Source organism: Trichomonas vaginalis, chromosome I, assembly GCF_026262505.1.
Source record: "Trichomonas vaginalis G3 chromosome I, whole genome shotgun sequence".
Lineage (NCBI taxonomy): Eukaryota > Parabasalia > Trichomonadida > Trichomonadidae > Trichomonas > Trichomonas vaginalis.
This window is the reverse complement of record NC_067203.1, coordinates 4,084,606-4,099,178: the sequence shown is the minus strand read 5'-3', so window position 1 is coordinate 4,099,178 and position 14,573 is coordinate 4,084,606. Positions and strand designations below refer to the sequence as shown.

The 14,573-nt window shown below is 30.6% G+C and overlaps 7 protein-coding genes and 1 pseudogene across 8 annotated transcripts, besides 1 other annotated feature; 1 reads left to right on the top strand and 7 right to left on the bottom strand.

The window, feature by feature from the left end:
• Nucleotides 1–11,194: part of a mobile genetic element that runs on past the window's edge.
• Nucleotides 25–578, top strand: TVAGG3_0926240 (KilA, N-terminal/APSES-type HTH, DNA-binding family; the record flags this gene model as incomplete). The annotated part of the gene is made up of 1 exon (XM_051252431.1): nt 25–578. A coding segment is annotated over one exon (554 nt), but the record flags the coding sequence as incomplete, so codon positions are not given.
• Nucleotides 1,591–2,448, bottom strand: TVAGG3_0926230 (uncharacterized protein; the record flags this gene model as incomplete). The annotated part of the gene is made up of 1 exon (XM_051252430.1): nt 1,591–2,448. The coding sequence occupies one exon, from the start codon at nt 2,446–2,448 to the stop codon at nt 1,591–1,593; it is 858 nt and encodes a 285-aa protein (XP_051078004.1).
• Nucleotides 2,847–3,914, bottom strand: TVAGG3_0926220 (Prim-pol domain family; the record flags this gene model as incomplete). Its single annotated transcript, XM_051252429.1, has 1 exon — nt 2,847–3,914. A coding segment is annotated over one exon (1,068 nt), but the record flags the coding sequence as incomplete, so codon positions are not given.
• Nucleotides 4,490–4,762, bottom strand: TVAGG3_0926210 (uncharacterized protein; the record flags this gene model as incomplete). Its single annotated transcript, XM_051252428.1, has 1 exon — nt 4,490–4,762. The coding sequence occupies one exon, from the start codon at nt 4,760–4,762 to the stop codon at nt 4,490–4,492; it is 273 nt and encodes a 90-aa protein (XP_051078002.1).
• On the bottom strand, nt 4,783–5,758 carry TVAGG3_0926200 (annotated as a pseudogene). Its single transcript has one exon. A coding segment is annotated over exon 1 (976 nt).
• Nucleotides 7,426–8,228, bottom strand: TVAGG3_0926190 (DNA/RNA polymerase superfamily; the record flags this gene model as incomplete). Its single annotated transcript, XM_051252427.1, has 1 exon — nt 7,426–8,228. A coding segment is annotated over one exon (803 nt), but the record flags the coding sequence as incomplete, so codon positions are not given.
• Nucleotides 10,859–11,119, bottom strand: TVAGG3_0926180 (uncharacterized protein; the record flags this gene model as incomplete). The annotated part of the gene is made up of 1 exon (XM_051252426.1): nt 10,859–11,119. A coding segment is annotated over one exon (261 nt), but the record flags the coding sequence as incomplete, so codon positions are not given.
• A 1,069-nt stretch (nt 11,195–12,263) lies between the features above and the next one.
• Nucleotides 12,264–14,225, bottom strand: TVAGG3_0926160 (DPP6 N-terminal domain-like family; the record flags this gene model as incomplete). Its single annotated transcript, XM_001298743.1, has 1 exon — nt 12,264–14,225. The coding sequence occupies one exon, from the start codon at nt 14,223–14,225 to the stop codon at nt 12,264–12,266; it is 1,962 nt and encodes a 653-aa protein (XP_001298744.1).
• Nucleotides 14,226–14,573: the final 348 nt, after the last annotated feature.

The window sequence follows — 14,573 nt, the reverse complement described above, 5'->3', positions numbered from 1 at the left end:
TTTATTTTGTATGTAAGAACAGTAATGTCGGTCGAAGCAAAAACATTCACGAACAAATCTAATGGCGAAACATTCACAAAAGGCACTTATAATGGTATTGAAGTCTTACGTAGAGACAAGGATAGTTACATTAATGCAACAAAGATGGCAAGAGAAGCAGGAAAGTTAAACCATTTAAACAGATTTCTCAATAGTACTAAAATGCAGGAAATTCTTGAGTTTTGGATGAACGAATACGGTGGAGCCAAAAGTGGCTCGACCTCAAAACAAGCATTTTATGAGCTTACAAAGGGTGTCATGAATGAATTCAAAGGTATTTACATACATCCTGACCTCGTTCATTTTGTTGCTGAATGGTGCTCTGTAAAGTATGCATTTTATGTCAAAGATATTATGGACTCCATAGACAAGAAAGTTCATGAGAAGTTAGATGAAGAAGAACTCGAAGATACAGTAGAAAATGCTAAACCTTTGTTTGAAGAAGAAGTTGGAAAAATGTGCGAAAAACAATTAGAACATGAACGTGAGATATATTATGGTTATAGAGATTCTCCATACGAACTAGACCAATGGGAACAAGAAGATTTAAAGAGAGAATTTAGAGAATGAACTCGCTAAGATAGCATTTGAAGCTGCAGAAAAGAAGTTAAAAGTTTGGGGTCGTTTTGTAAAAAAATATTGTGAGTAAATGAACCATTTATTTTTGGTCAAAGCTTCCACGAGAGAAAAGATTCCTCATTCGCTAAGGATTCCAAAAATGAAAAAATCATTGATTTCGGCTGAGAAAAAACAGCAAAACCCTTCTTCCACGGGAACAAAGAAATAAAGAAGAAATAAAGAAGAAATAAAGTAAATTTTTTATTTATTCCCGTGGAAGATAGAGCACTTTTATGATACTTTTTATTCACGACAAACAAGACAAACAAAGAAAATAAGAAAATACGGCGCTGTCGCGGTTCGAACCACAGACCTTGACCCCTCCATAACACCACCTTAGACCACTGTGCTACGTAGCCTGTCGACATAAGATTTTATAAATTGCATATTTGACGTAAATTTATTTCCCAGTTATTCAATAATTATTTATTTTTGAAGAACCGAAGGTGCTACCATGTTACCATGTGCTACCAGGTCATTTAACTTCTATGAAAAAGTGTGACAACATGACATTTTGACAACAACATGGGTTATTCAATAATTATTTATTTTTGAAGAACCGAAGGTGCTACCATGTTACCATGTGCTACCAGGTCATTTAACTTCTATGAAAAAGTGTGACAACATGACATTTTGACAACAACATGGGTTATTCAATAATTATTTATTTTTGAAGAACCGAAGGTGCTACCATGCTACCATGTGCTACCAGGTCATTTAACTTCTATGAAAAAGTGTGACAACATGACATTTTGACAACAACATGGGTTATTCAATAATTATTTATTTTTGAAGAACCGAAGGTGCTACCATGTTACCATGTGCTACCAGGTCATTTAACTTCTATGAAAAAGTGTGACAACATGACATTTTGACAACACAGGAGGATTAATGCAAAAATAAATTCCAATCATACTTTATAAAGCTAGACCTTCAGGTCTCGCCGCTTAGCGGCTCATTTACAGGTATTTCATCGTCAGTAAATGATTCCTCATTATCGTTTGGTTCAACCTGTTTATATAATCCTTTCATTTCTTCTTTCAAAACATAATACCATGTTTGTTTACCGTCTATTCTTCTATGTTTCCTATCACATTTATCCTTAATACTCATTTGAAAGTTTTTGTCTTTCATGTCTGATGGTTTGCAGAATAGAGCATTTTCACACGTCATACCTGCACACAATTCATCATAATGTGTATTTATCCATACATCTAAAGGATTTGATGATAATTCAATTAAATCTTGTTTGGCTTCAGTCATCGGTATGATTCGTACATTAAATGATGAAAGGTCGTAATTGATAAAATACGTCAGTAAATTATCATAAAATTCCTTTGTGCATGAATCCATTAAATTCTTGAAGTAATCAAATTGACCCTTGAATTTACCATTAACTCTTAAAACTACATATCTTCTGTCTCCAACTTCAATTTTGACAGGGTAAACGTTGTTAGTTACGAAAATGAAGTTTGCAACATTCTGAGCTGTTCTTCTGGGTTGATTCTTTTCATTAATTCTAATCTCATTATCCGTAATAATTGATTTCAAAGCGTTGAAGTTTGCGAGTCTGTCTTCACCCACATTCTTGAGTTCATTAAGTACAAGAAACATTTTATTTTCAACAACCGAATTGAAATTACCCGTTAGCTCACTTATTTCAGTAATGTTTTTACATGAATAACCAGCGAGAAGTTCAGAAATAATGTCAGTAAATCTGTTTTTACCTGTTCCCTGAAGTCCTTTCAAAATAATTGCTGTTTCATTCTTGATTCCAGGATGTTGAATCATTGATGCAATCCAGCCGAGAAGGTATTTATACACTTCATCGTTATTATCACAAATGGCTTCTTTAATGAAATTCATAAACATCTCAATTTTTGAGTAATCAGGCTTTTCAAGAATGTTGTATTTATAACCATGAAACGTTGAGAAACATCGGGGGAATCAGATTTAAAGCAAACACCCTTAACGGTTAATGAGGATAATTGATTTAGTAGTACATCCCATGCTGTTATTGTTTTACCTTCTTCTTTAAATAATTTAATCATTTTGAGTGACTCTTTCATGTTTGATTGAAGAACAAATGATATTTGATTCATTTTGTCGTGTATGTTGTAATCTTTCTGAATGAAATATTTGTTTCCACAATCTACAAAACGGATTACACGTGATAAATCCTCAATTACTTCAGAACTGTTTTTATACTGATGATTTTCAGCCTTGCGTCTAATATCTGTTATCAAGAATGAATCATCAAGTTTTATATCAAATGTTATTTTTGGCTTACGTAATAAAGGTAAAACGTATTCATCATAATATTCCTTTTGGTATAGTTTTAGAATCTTCACTAAAACAAATGGAGAAGTCATTAAATGTGCATATCTACCACGTGCTTTTTCAAAATTACTTTTAGCATTTTCAGTTAAATTGCAGAAGTTATAAACGTTATCGTATGCTTCATTAATTAAATGATCCGGTAACGAATTAATAGCTTGAAACAGTGTGAATAATGTTATTTCTTTTTCTAAATTCATGTTTCCACCGTCATTATGTACTTCAAAATCACAGATGCCATCAACTATGCTCTGGGCAAGTTTATCGTCAATGTTTACATCTTTGTTTTCATTCATTATACTCTTTATTTCTTCGTTCTTCTGTTCAACTCTTACCTTAATATTCAAATCATTTAATATATCGTTTACTGTTCTAGTTAATGTTGAATCATAACTTCCACGAATGAATGAGTATGTTTTGATTGGTTCTGTTGCATTCTTGCGAACTCTTGAATCAGCCATAACCACTAATGAACGCTTTGAATCATCCATAGAAGTCATTATGTCAATATCATAATCATTGCAGGAATAACATTTAATCATTCTGTTCGAGGTTGAATAGAAGAAATTAGTGTTGCAATAAATGTGAAGACCTCCTGAAGCGGTTTTAACGATAACATCTTTATCCGAAAGTTTTGATAAAATATCTTTTCTAACTGTTTCTTTAAGTTCATCATTGTACGATTTATTGATATCAACATCTATAATCGTTAAATTTGAAATTTTATTTACTAATAAAGCCATACCAGTTTTCCTTCCTCTTCCTCCATCATGTTTGAGGTAGTTATGTAAATCAATCTTGTTTTCACCAATTCTTTCGTTGAGGGTTTTAGTTTCTGCCACAACTAATTCCTCAGCTAATGAATCAATGATATTTTCATCAGAAACGATATAGTTGTTGCTGTTGTTTGTTGCTGTCATTTATATAGGAACAAAAAATAAAAACAATTTTAAACTAACTTTATTTTTGGACTGCATCATATTTTCCTGTGTTGTTGTCAAAATGTCATGTTGTCAAAATGTCATGTTGTCATCATTTTTCAGAGAAGTTAAATGACCTGGTAGCACATGGTAACATGGTAGCACCTTCGGTTATTCAAAAATAAATAATAACTGCCATCCTCCTATGTTGTTGTCAAAATGTCATGTTGTCAAAATGTCATGTTGTCATCATTTTTCAGAGAAGTTAAATGACCTGGTAGCACATGGTAACATGGTAGCACCTTCGGTTATTCAAAAATAAATAATAACTGCCATCCTCCTATGTTGTTGTCAAAATGTCATGTTGTCACAAACTTTAGAACGACATAATTTAAATTTTTATTTTTATCATAAATGAATACCCCACAAGCTCAAAATTTACCACGAATCATAACAAGGGAGGAAATGATAAAAATGATGCAAGAACATGTTAAAAATAACAAACCACTAAAATTGAGAAAATGTGGTTATGCGGTAATGATGGAAAGAGAGATGTTGTCGAAGAGGAATAAAAATTAAATTTGGATAGAGTTTAAAAATTCATCTTTATTAAATTCATCTCTTCCAATCAATTTATTTATTCTATTAAATTCTTTTATTTTTGCTTCACTCAGTTTAAGGATTGAACGGTAAGTTTCTAATTTTTCGATTATTTCTTTCCTCTCTTTATCGTTTTCAACCCCACCACATTGTGGCTTCTTTTTGTAATAACATATTTTTGATTTAATTCTGTTTAGTTTCTTTTTATATTCATTGTCTGGACTCTTGACTGCTTCGTTGTCACTCATTTTCTTACGAAATAAAAAAATTAAATATTATTTAAATATAATGGAGTAATAAAATAAATCGGAATTTCTATTAATTGATTGTTAACCTCAACTAATGCATTACCGTTAATATATCTAACAAATTCAGCTATTGTGTCAAATCTTCGTCTTCTTTTTGTCATTGATTTATCAGTTTTTCCATAATCGAGATGAATTAAAACTTTATTCCCTTGTTTAAAATTCATGAGCCCCGAATTAATTTGTTCACGTTTAACATCATTCAACCTTTCCATTTGCTTTCTAATATATTCCCATTCTTTTGAAATATCATTTTCATTTCCACTGGTTTCATGTTTATAGTTCTATGCCATGTATTATTGTAATAATATACTAACTGCTGTATGATGGAGTCATGATTTCCATCCCAGTATATCTGACCGTTAACCCCTAACGCATCTCTAAGAGTTTCATTACCGCATCAACTATTTTATTATGAAACGTATATGGAGAGGATGAAAAGTAAAAATTAATTTGTGGGAAATAATGAGCCATAGCTGCCTGAAATCCTTTATCACCATCACCCCTTATATTATCTACTCTTTCATGATCTAGTAAGTATTGAATAGCTCTTCTTGTTTCCTGTTCTGTTTTCCCTTTCACCGGAATGCAATATAAATATCTGGTGTTAATGTTAATGGCAAATAAATAAGTAACGTTTCCTTTTGAATATTCTAAATGATCGATTTCGTATGAATATGGATATGGAGCAAATGAAGGGCGACTAAATTTTTCCTTTAACGGTTGAATTTTCGGGTCAATTGGTTTATTTAATATCTTGAAATCCTTTTTAAAATCTTTTTGCTTCTTTAATGTTTGAAATGGATATAATAAAGTGAATGACGAAGGATTAACTGAAGGAGGAGGGTACTGTCGTTGGAGGTTTTGGTGTTGCAAGTGGTTTAATTTTATCTGCTTTGATTTGGATGATGAAGTTTTGGATTTCATTCCTCCTTTCATTAATTCTGGATGTATTCTATTCATTTGTTTTAAATATGCTGTATATAAAGGTTTGATATACTTTCCCGCTTCGAGTTTATGTTGAAGGATGAATTCCAAAAGTTGATCTTCATTTAAAAGTCGGGCTGAATATGGTTTAACTAATGAATCATAAATTAAAGCTTGTGCTTCATTTATGGTCTGAAGGACCTGGGCGTTTTGCACCTTTTGTTTTTGTTCCTTTGGTTTTTGCGGCTCAGGATTATATAATTTATATAATTTATATAATTCATCAATATCTTCTTCTGTTAATACTTTATTTTTGAAATCTTTCAATTGTTTAAGTTGTGATTTACTTTTTCCCTTTGAATATTCATTATTTTTAATTTTGTCTTTAATTTTAGAAATTATTTTATCATGATATTTCAAAACTTCATTTTTATAATACGAATAATAATAATCCATATCATCACCCGTTATATTTTTATTATATTTTTGGAGATATGCTTTTAAATCATAATAATCAAGAAAATTTTGATTAAGTACTAAATCATCAATTAAAATTTTTAAATCTGTGTTATCCATTTATATAAAAATAAAATAAATGTTTTAAGGGTGCCCACCTCTTTGAATCATAGTACAAAACCATTATTAACGGTTCCTTTTGTCTCTTCTGTGGCATTTTATTAAATAAATGGCATACAACATCCATTTTCACAACATACAGCCTTAGTGTGTGCTCCTGTTAATGCAGTCTTACCGATTGTTAAGCGAGTCATTGACCCGTTTTTAAGTTGTAAATTAATATTCTGACCATCAAATATTACTTTATCATTTATTATATCCAAATAATTTTTAGGTGTTAATTGTTTATTTTGTCGTAAACTAACTCCTTTCATTTTTTGTGCAATCTTTTTAAAATCACTTCCATCAATTGAACCGTTGAATGAAGTATAACACTTAGGACATAAAGCAACCATGTTATCACCTTGTTTCTCAATTGCTAAACCCAATAACTTCTTCTCATGTGCTTTTTCTTCAGCTTTATTCTTTAATTTAGGTTTAAATTTCTCATCAAAACAGAAGAAATCAAAAGGTGCGAATTTGTAAATGTTTTTATCATAAAATTTTTTATCGGTAACAATTGCTTGAAATGCTTGAGTGTTAGGAAGACTTGGATCGCCAGCGATTGCCCAATAAGATGAATCAGTATCACCTTCAATGAAATGAAAACGATTAACATCCATGCATTTATACATAAAATCATAAATGAAAACCAAATACCAGTATTTTGCGTTATCTAAAGTGAAGAATGCCTCTTGTAAACATGTATCACATCTATAAAATCTATCTTTGAGCATCACTTGATACGTATCTTCACCTATTTCTCTTATGTTTTAAACTTATTTGACATACATGCAACGCGTGCCTTCTGTGCATTCATTATTTTAGTCTTTGCGTAATTTTGTGTATTCATTGCATCGTAACCATATGATCCATTAAGTGAAATCTTGCAAAATAAACTTTTTCCTTTATTTCCTTCTAATTCAGCCTTTTGTCTTTCATTCATAAATTCGTTCGCAAATTCATTAAAACAAGTGTTTTTAGTAAATGTTAAAATTGATTGAATATCATCAATGATAAAATGAAATCTGTCTATTAGATACCAAAGATAATAAGAAGAAAATGGTTGATATTGGTTGTGTGTTGATGCTAACTGAGTTAATTTTCTCTGTTTCTGGTCAACTGGTAGATTGTTTGATTTCATGTAATTATACATAAAACTGCCAATTGTTTTTTCATCTGTGATAATATCTAAGTTTCTTATTATCGGTAAAAAGTTTATGTAATCATTAATGTATTTTTCATCAATGTGACCCTTTACTTCAGCCACGAATAAAGTATTTTTCTTCTTAATTATTCCCAGTGCTTTTGCTTTCTTTGTTGCTGTATCACAAATGATAACACCATTCAATCTTCCCGGCATATACATTTTATGGTCAGTATATTGAATGAAATCATGAGGATTAGATGAAAATGATGAAGGATATAATGAATTAAAGTCAACACCAACGAAATGAGTCATAATGTTGGAAGTGTCCTCATTTGATACAGTTTTAGTTTCTGGATTATATGAAAGTTTATTAATGTGCGTGATTCCTTTAAGATTTACTCTATGTTGAACATTTGATAAACCACCAGTAATTCCATTACGGAGGATGTGATAAGCTTCAACTGAATCTAGAGTCATTGGTAAATTATTTTTTAATGTATAATTTCTTAAATTGATTCTTAAACGTTGAACATCTTCATCTTTATTTGATTTTACGACATTGCAATAACAACACATTAACTGACAATTTTCTTTGGTATGTGGTTTTTCATTATCGATTCTATCTAATGTTGGTTTATTAGCATATGTAAACGCTTTACCACACATTTTGCATTTAGATGAAAGGATTAAATCGTGATAGTATTGATAGTCATCCATTGAAACATTGTTTTTAGTATCCCTTTCTGCTTTTTCATCTTGTTTCTTATATGAATCAATTTTATATTTCCAATACTTTTTTGTTAATTCAAAACTTGATTCTATCTCTTCCTCAGGATATATTTTCATTAGGATTAAAGTCTTTATATGCTAAAGCGTAACGAATCATTGATGCATTCGATGATAAAGAAGATTATGAAGCATGTCAATTTTATAAACAAATGTTTCTTCAATAATTTTATCAATTGGGTCAATCATAATTTCAACGTCTTTATTGCAATAATGAATAAAATATTCTAATCTATTCTCAAAATTTTTAGCATCATTGAGATATATTTGATAATCTGAATCGGATATTGTTTCTTGAGTTAATGCTGAATAAAATGAATCTTGAGTGAATGGTTCCACTTTATATAATTCATCTTCGTAATTCTCCCATGTGATGAATTGATAAGGGAAAAAGGATTTAACACGTGATTTATTGTTTCCGAAATCTTGAGTGAATTGGTCTAATGTCCCACCCGCTATATAATTTCTGATGTCAATAAATCTTAATTCATATGGACAGTTTGTTTTCTTTACAATGATTTGCTTAAATTGAGAAGAAGAACCAGCATTGATTTTATTTTCCATTTTGCAGTGTTTAAATCACGAAGAATTAAATTTAAATCAAACTTTCCCGAATTAAAACCTATGATATTCACTTTATTGAATTCCTCATCTAAAGTTCTTTAAATGCTTCCTTCTGTTTTTCATTTAATGTATGGGACAAAGTCCCCGCCGTTTGGTCCGTTTGCGGCTTCATTAATTCTTCATATTGTTCAATATTTGATTTAGCAACTAATGAACAGGTTGAAAATAAAAATTCAATCCAATCAGAATGAACGAATCACTTGATGTTAAGCAAAAATTCCTCGTAAATGTTTTATCACGGTCTACGACCTCGCCGCTTCGGTCTGAAAGACCTTCAGGACTCAAAGAGTCCGTTTGCGGCTTTATTTTGACAGTTGATGATACCATAAATGGTTTTAAGTAAGCGTTCAAAGTTGCACATTCAGAAAGTTGAAGTTCTTCTTTAGTCTCTAATGTTTCGAAGTCAAAAGTAATATAATATCTTGTTGGTTTATAATATTCCTGCAAATTGTGAGCTAATAGCCATTGATATATCTTCTGTTTCGTGATATGTGGTGCATATGGTTGTTGTGTGTTTTGCAATTGAACGTCTTGAATTAATCTTCCATTATTTTCTTTACATTTCTCACAATGTTTTAAAAATCTTCTTTGGTTTTTCCTTTCTGGGTCATCACGGATAGAATATACTTCTTCTTTGCAAAAGGGGCAAACTTTATATCCTGTGAGTGCTTCAACGTCTGTAATTCTGTGAAGTTTTCCACCACTCTGTGTTAATATATAAATATTTACTGTTTCAAATTCTGGATCTATCATTATTGATTCCACTAATGGAAAGTCTACCTTATTTATGTCTACGTCTTCTGGTTGAGGGTCACAATAATAAAATCAATATTAACGTTTAACATTCTTGCTAACCTCTCACTTTCTGATGAAATGTCAAATCCTTCATATGCATCTATGGCTTCATTTAAATAACTTCTACGAGTTTTAGGATTAACACCATCAGGAATGTTATAGAAGCGTTTAAATAACCTTCTACCTTCGGCTCTTATTTGATTATCATTCATTTTAGCTGTTCCGTTTTTGTTCATTTATGTAAGAATAAAAAATTAAAAAATAAATAAAAATAAAGTTTATTTTTTTAAAGTCCAGGGCTAAAGTCCATAAAATGAATTAAGAACACATAAATTTTTATCATCTGCGACGTGACGAATACATTTTAATTTACTCAAGAATGCGTACCCTGATACATTAAATCTAATTCCTGTCTTATTTAATTTCACAACTTTGAAAAGGAATGTATGAATAGCTATAAAATGATGAGATGATGTTTTATGGGTTGCTTCCATTTTTTCTGAAATAAATGAATAAATATAATGTTTATAAGTTTTCATATCTTTTATATTCTTAATAACGAATGGTATAGACCTTTCAACTTCGTCTTCCTTCGGTGCTGTTCTTTCATATGAAACATTATTAGTATCTTCAATAATGAAACCACAATCGCATAAAATTTTATATGTACCAATTGTTTCTTTTGATATTTTATCTAACAAATCAAAAACTTTATCAACACCTGTACATTTATTTAAATAATAATTTGTGTAAATATCATGGTCTTCTTTCTTAATCGTATTTGTTGCATATGTTACATTTTTCAGTGCTTTTTTGAATTTTTCAGAATCAAGAGGAGGTGAAAGTATATACATGGTATCTCATTCGTCAATAAATTGTAACTTATGTTTATGAATAAATTTTGTGCCTTCTTCTGAAAGTGTTTCATCTATTTCACCATCTAATAAATTTTTAGTAGATTCCAAAAAGTAATTTTTATATCTTTCTTCATGAGATTTTTGAACTTCTGATTCTGAAGCTGGGATATTCATTAAACCCTCTACTTCATTCTCATTATATTTTTCAACTTCTCTTAATTCCTTAATTTTTTCATCTATTTCATCTCTTATTTTTTCCAGTCTTTCAATTTCATCATATTCATCATCTTTAATCCGTTCTTCATAATATTCAGGGAAAACATCAGGTTCTTTAGGTTTTTCTTCTTCAGATGTGGGATATAAGAAATTTATAACATCATCTTTATTCATTTTTCCATCATAATCTAAATCATTTAATAACTCCGCGAATTTTTGACAATTTCTTAAATAATATTTATTAACTTCATAACTCGCCTCCTCTAATATATCCTTTATTTCCTCGTTTGTGAATCCCAATTTTTTAACGTCGTTAGTCTTGACACTCATTTTCATACGAATTAAAAAAATAAATTATTCAAAAAATGTAAGACATGAATTTTAATATTTTTTATTTTTTTTTTTCATTATGTTTATATCATGATTTCTAATCTTCATACTCTCTCGTACATACTAGATTTGAAGAATTCGGAACTTTTACCATAATCTCTTAAATGTTTTCTTATCCCTAACGTGTGCCAGTTATTATATGAAACTGTATAAACTTTATCTTTATCTTTACACCTTTCATCACTTCCAATATATTATATCTCAGTTTTGATTTAGCATTTTCATATTCATTAACGTTTAATAATTCACAGTCTTCCTTTTAAATAAATGTTTAAGATATTCAGATTTAATACTCTACGTTTATATCTCCTAACTTAGTTCTAAAGGTTTTTCTACAAAATTTAGGATTCCATCCTCTTTAATGTCATCAATGATTTCCATTTCATTATTTTCAATTTCTTCTTCTCGTTTATGAGGTCTTTGATTATGACTCCATTGATTCCATGAAATTAAATATTCTTTATCATTATATTTATACCTCATTAGCTTATTTTGGCTTTCATATTCATTTAATAATTCACAATCTTCATTTTTAAATTGAAGTTTAACCCATTCAGGATTTAAACAATGTTTAATTAATCGCGGAATATCTGACATCATCTATATATAGCTTCTTTTATAAAAGATAAAAAAATAAATTATTTTAAAATTAATGTTAATTTTTTAATGATTTATAAATAAATATATTTTAATGCATCGTCTATATATAGATGAAACAAAAAAAGTCACACAACCCGCACTCATATACTACTATCACAATAAAATAATGAGTTTTAATAAAACTTACCACAATACATTTTCAAATTGATTTATATTTTATAATTCTCACTCATTCGATTATTTTTGATTCACATGCTGTTCGGCATTAAAAGCAAAAATAATCACAAGCCTGAGAATTACACTTTTGCTGCATATTTAACAGGATTGAAGCCTGTTAAAAAACGCACAAAAAGTGTTAATTTAAATTAAAATATAATTGAGAACATTCACTTATTTCAAAAAAACTAGAAAATGAAAAAAGATTATTGTATATATATTATTTATTATAAGAAACAATAAAACAAACTTTATATAAATAATTAAATTATTTCAGCTTATTTGAATAGCAAGAAGGACAGTATCTTGTTTTAAGACAGCTAATGTGGAATGTATGTCCACAAGGGAAAGTTGCCGCGCTAGTTGTATTTTCTCCAAGATTTAGAGGTAAACCACAAACCTGGCATACAGAGAGGTCAGCTCTTACTCCCCAATTTCCTGCAGTCGATTTCACTGCGTTTTGGTCGAAAGAAATTTCACTTTTTTCAGCCGAAATCATTTGATCAACCCAAGGAGGAATTCCTCTGTCTTCTCGTGACAAATTATATCTTTCCGCAAGATTGCATAACTCAGTTACCTCATTAGTAATGTTCTGCTCCCACTCATTTAACTTCAAAAGTGACATCACATCAAAAGGTGTCACTTTTTCTGGATTAATATTTTTTATTTTTTCAGCGTATGGAGATTCAACTAAAATTTCTTCTGGTTCTTCCTTCTTTGCGTATGCGGAGAACACGTCTTTCTTTGCCATCATATCTATGAAAAGCGATTTCCTCTGTTCATCAACGTTGTGGAGATAAATTGGAGGAGAATTTGCCACCAAAATTGAAATGTCAAATGAAGAAATCGATGCCAACATTCGGCAGAGTTGTGATGACCCTTTGGCAGCAATCTTAGTGACAATTTGGGAATTCTCTGGTGAGGAATTGATGTTGGAAACAATGTCATCGGGATTCAAAAACTTTTCCCAATTAAAATATTCATTTGGATTTTTAATGACATAGTTTCGAACTTTTGAAACAACTTCTGGTTCAAGTGCTAATTGTTGTAACATGGACTTGAGTTTTTCTATCGTCTTTGTGTCAGGAACATCAAGTGAAGTGACCAAACCGTAAAATTCTGGATCCACGGCTTGTAAAGGTTGTGGCTGGCTTTCGAAGTCAACTTTCTGTAGATATTGTTCGAATTTCTCTGAAGGATTGACTTCCATGAGCTTTAAGAGCTTCATGTCCTTGACATTGTCATGCATTGCTAATTCTTGAGCCTTTTCGTACTGTTTTTGATCAACAAGGTATCTGTAGTACTCTTCATTGCTCTCGCATGCCTTGAACAAGGTCAATTTGTCCTTCCACATGAGTAATGCGTAGTTTTTGTAAGATGAGAAATCACAATATTCGGAATTTGGTATGATAGTGCCTTCTGGAGTACCGTTGTTTAAATTAACGATGTATGCAAGACAGTTCGGACCAACTGAAATTAAAAATGTTGAACATAATAAAAGATATGAAAGATTTGATGAAAAAGTCTCTGGAATTGTATTGTGTTCGGCAAGAACAATCTTAGCTTGCGGTTTTCCTTCTGGAGATGCTATAAGAAGTGTAGATTCGGGTTTTGAAAAGAATATCGCGTTATGTGTTGGAGAATATAAGGATCCGAAGTCGCCGGTAACTTTTTTACCACGAATGTTAACAACATTTCCTGCTTTAATGAAGCAAGGACTTGATTTAGCGCTAACAAGTATTGATTCTTCTGAGATATATTGTAATTGAACAATTGGAGAATTTACTGTGGTAATATAGTCGGCAGATTGATGTCTAACTGTCCAAACTCCACCTGTTTCATCGCCAATCAATAAAAAGGGAGTTCTTGAAATTTTCGGTGGAGGTTCTGATATCCAGTCTAATGTAGTTGGTCTTTTTCCTTTTAGATCGACTGAATAACTCACTACTGGGTTTGTAAGTGGATCTTCGATGAAATGAAGTGATGAATTTCCGCCAACCGCTAAAAATTTTCCTCCTGGTGAGAAGGAAAGTAGTTGTATAGCAGTAACTATTGAAGGGATTGAAACAACTATAGGTGATGAAGCTTCTGTCAGTGAATATAAATGAACACTGCCAGCAGATGCGCCGAAAGCAACTTTATTTGCATATAAGGCGCAGCACAAGTACTTAAAACGAGATATTTTTGATACGAACTGCTCTAATTCTGTAAGGATATAATAATCAGACATCAATATAAAAAAATTATTTTTGAGTGCAGTTCATAATTCTATGATGGATTAAAATATTCGAGATTCCAATAGAAATAGTTGAGAAATACATCAAAAAATTCAAAAAATCAAGGTTCAGCAAAAATATGAAAATATGAAAAAGCTGATTTAAGACTTAAAGTTCAGACTCTGATATCTGCTATTGCTGGAAGACTCTAGAAAGAAAAAGTTAGCAAATTAGAATATAATTGATCGAGATATTTAGAATTTAAATATACATTCATTTTTACTAGAACCACATCACCCATAGATACAGGCACATGCTTTACATGAGTGTAAATAAACGCACTTCAAAAATCAAATAAAAAT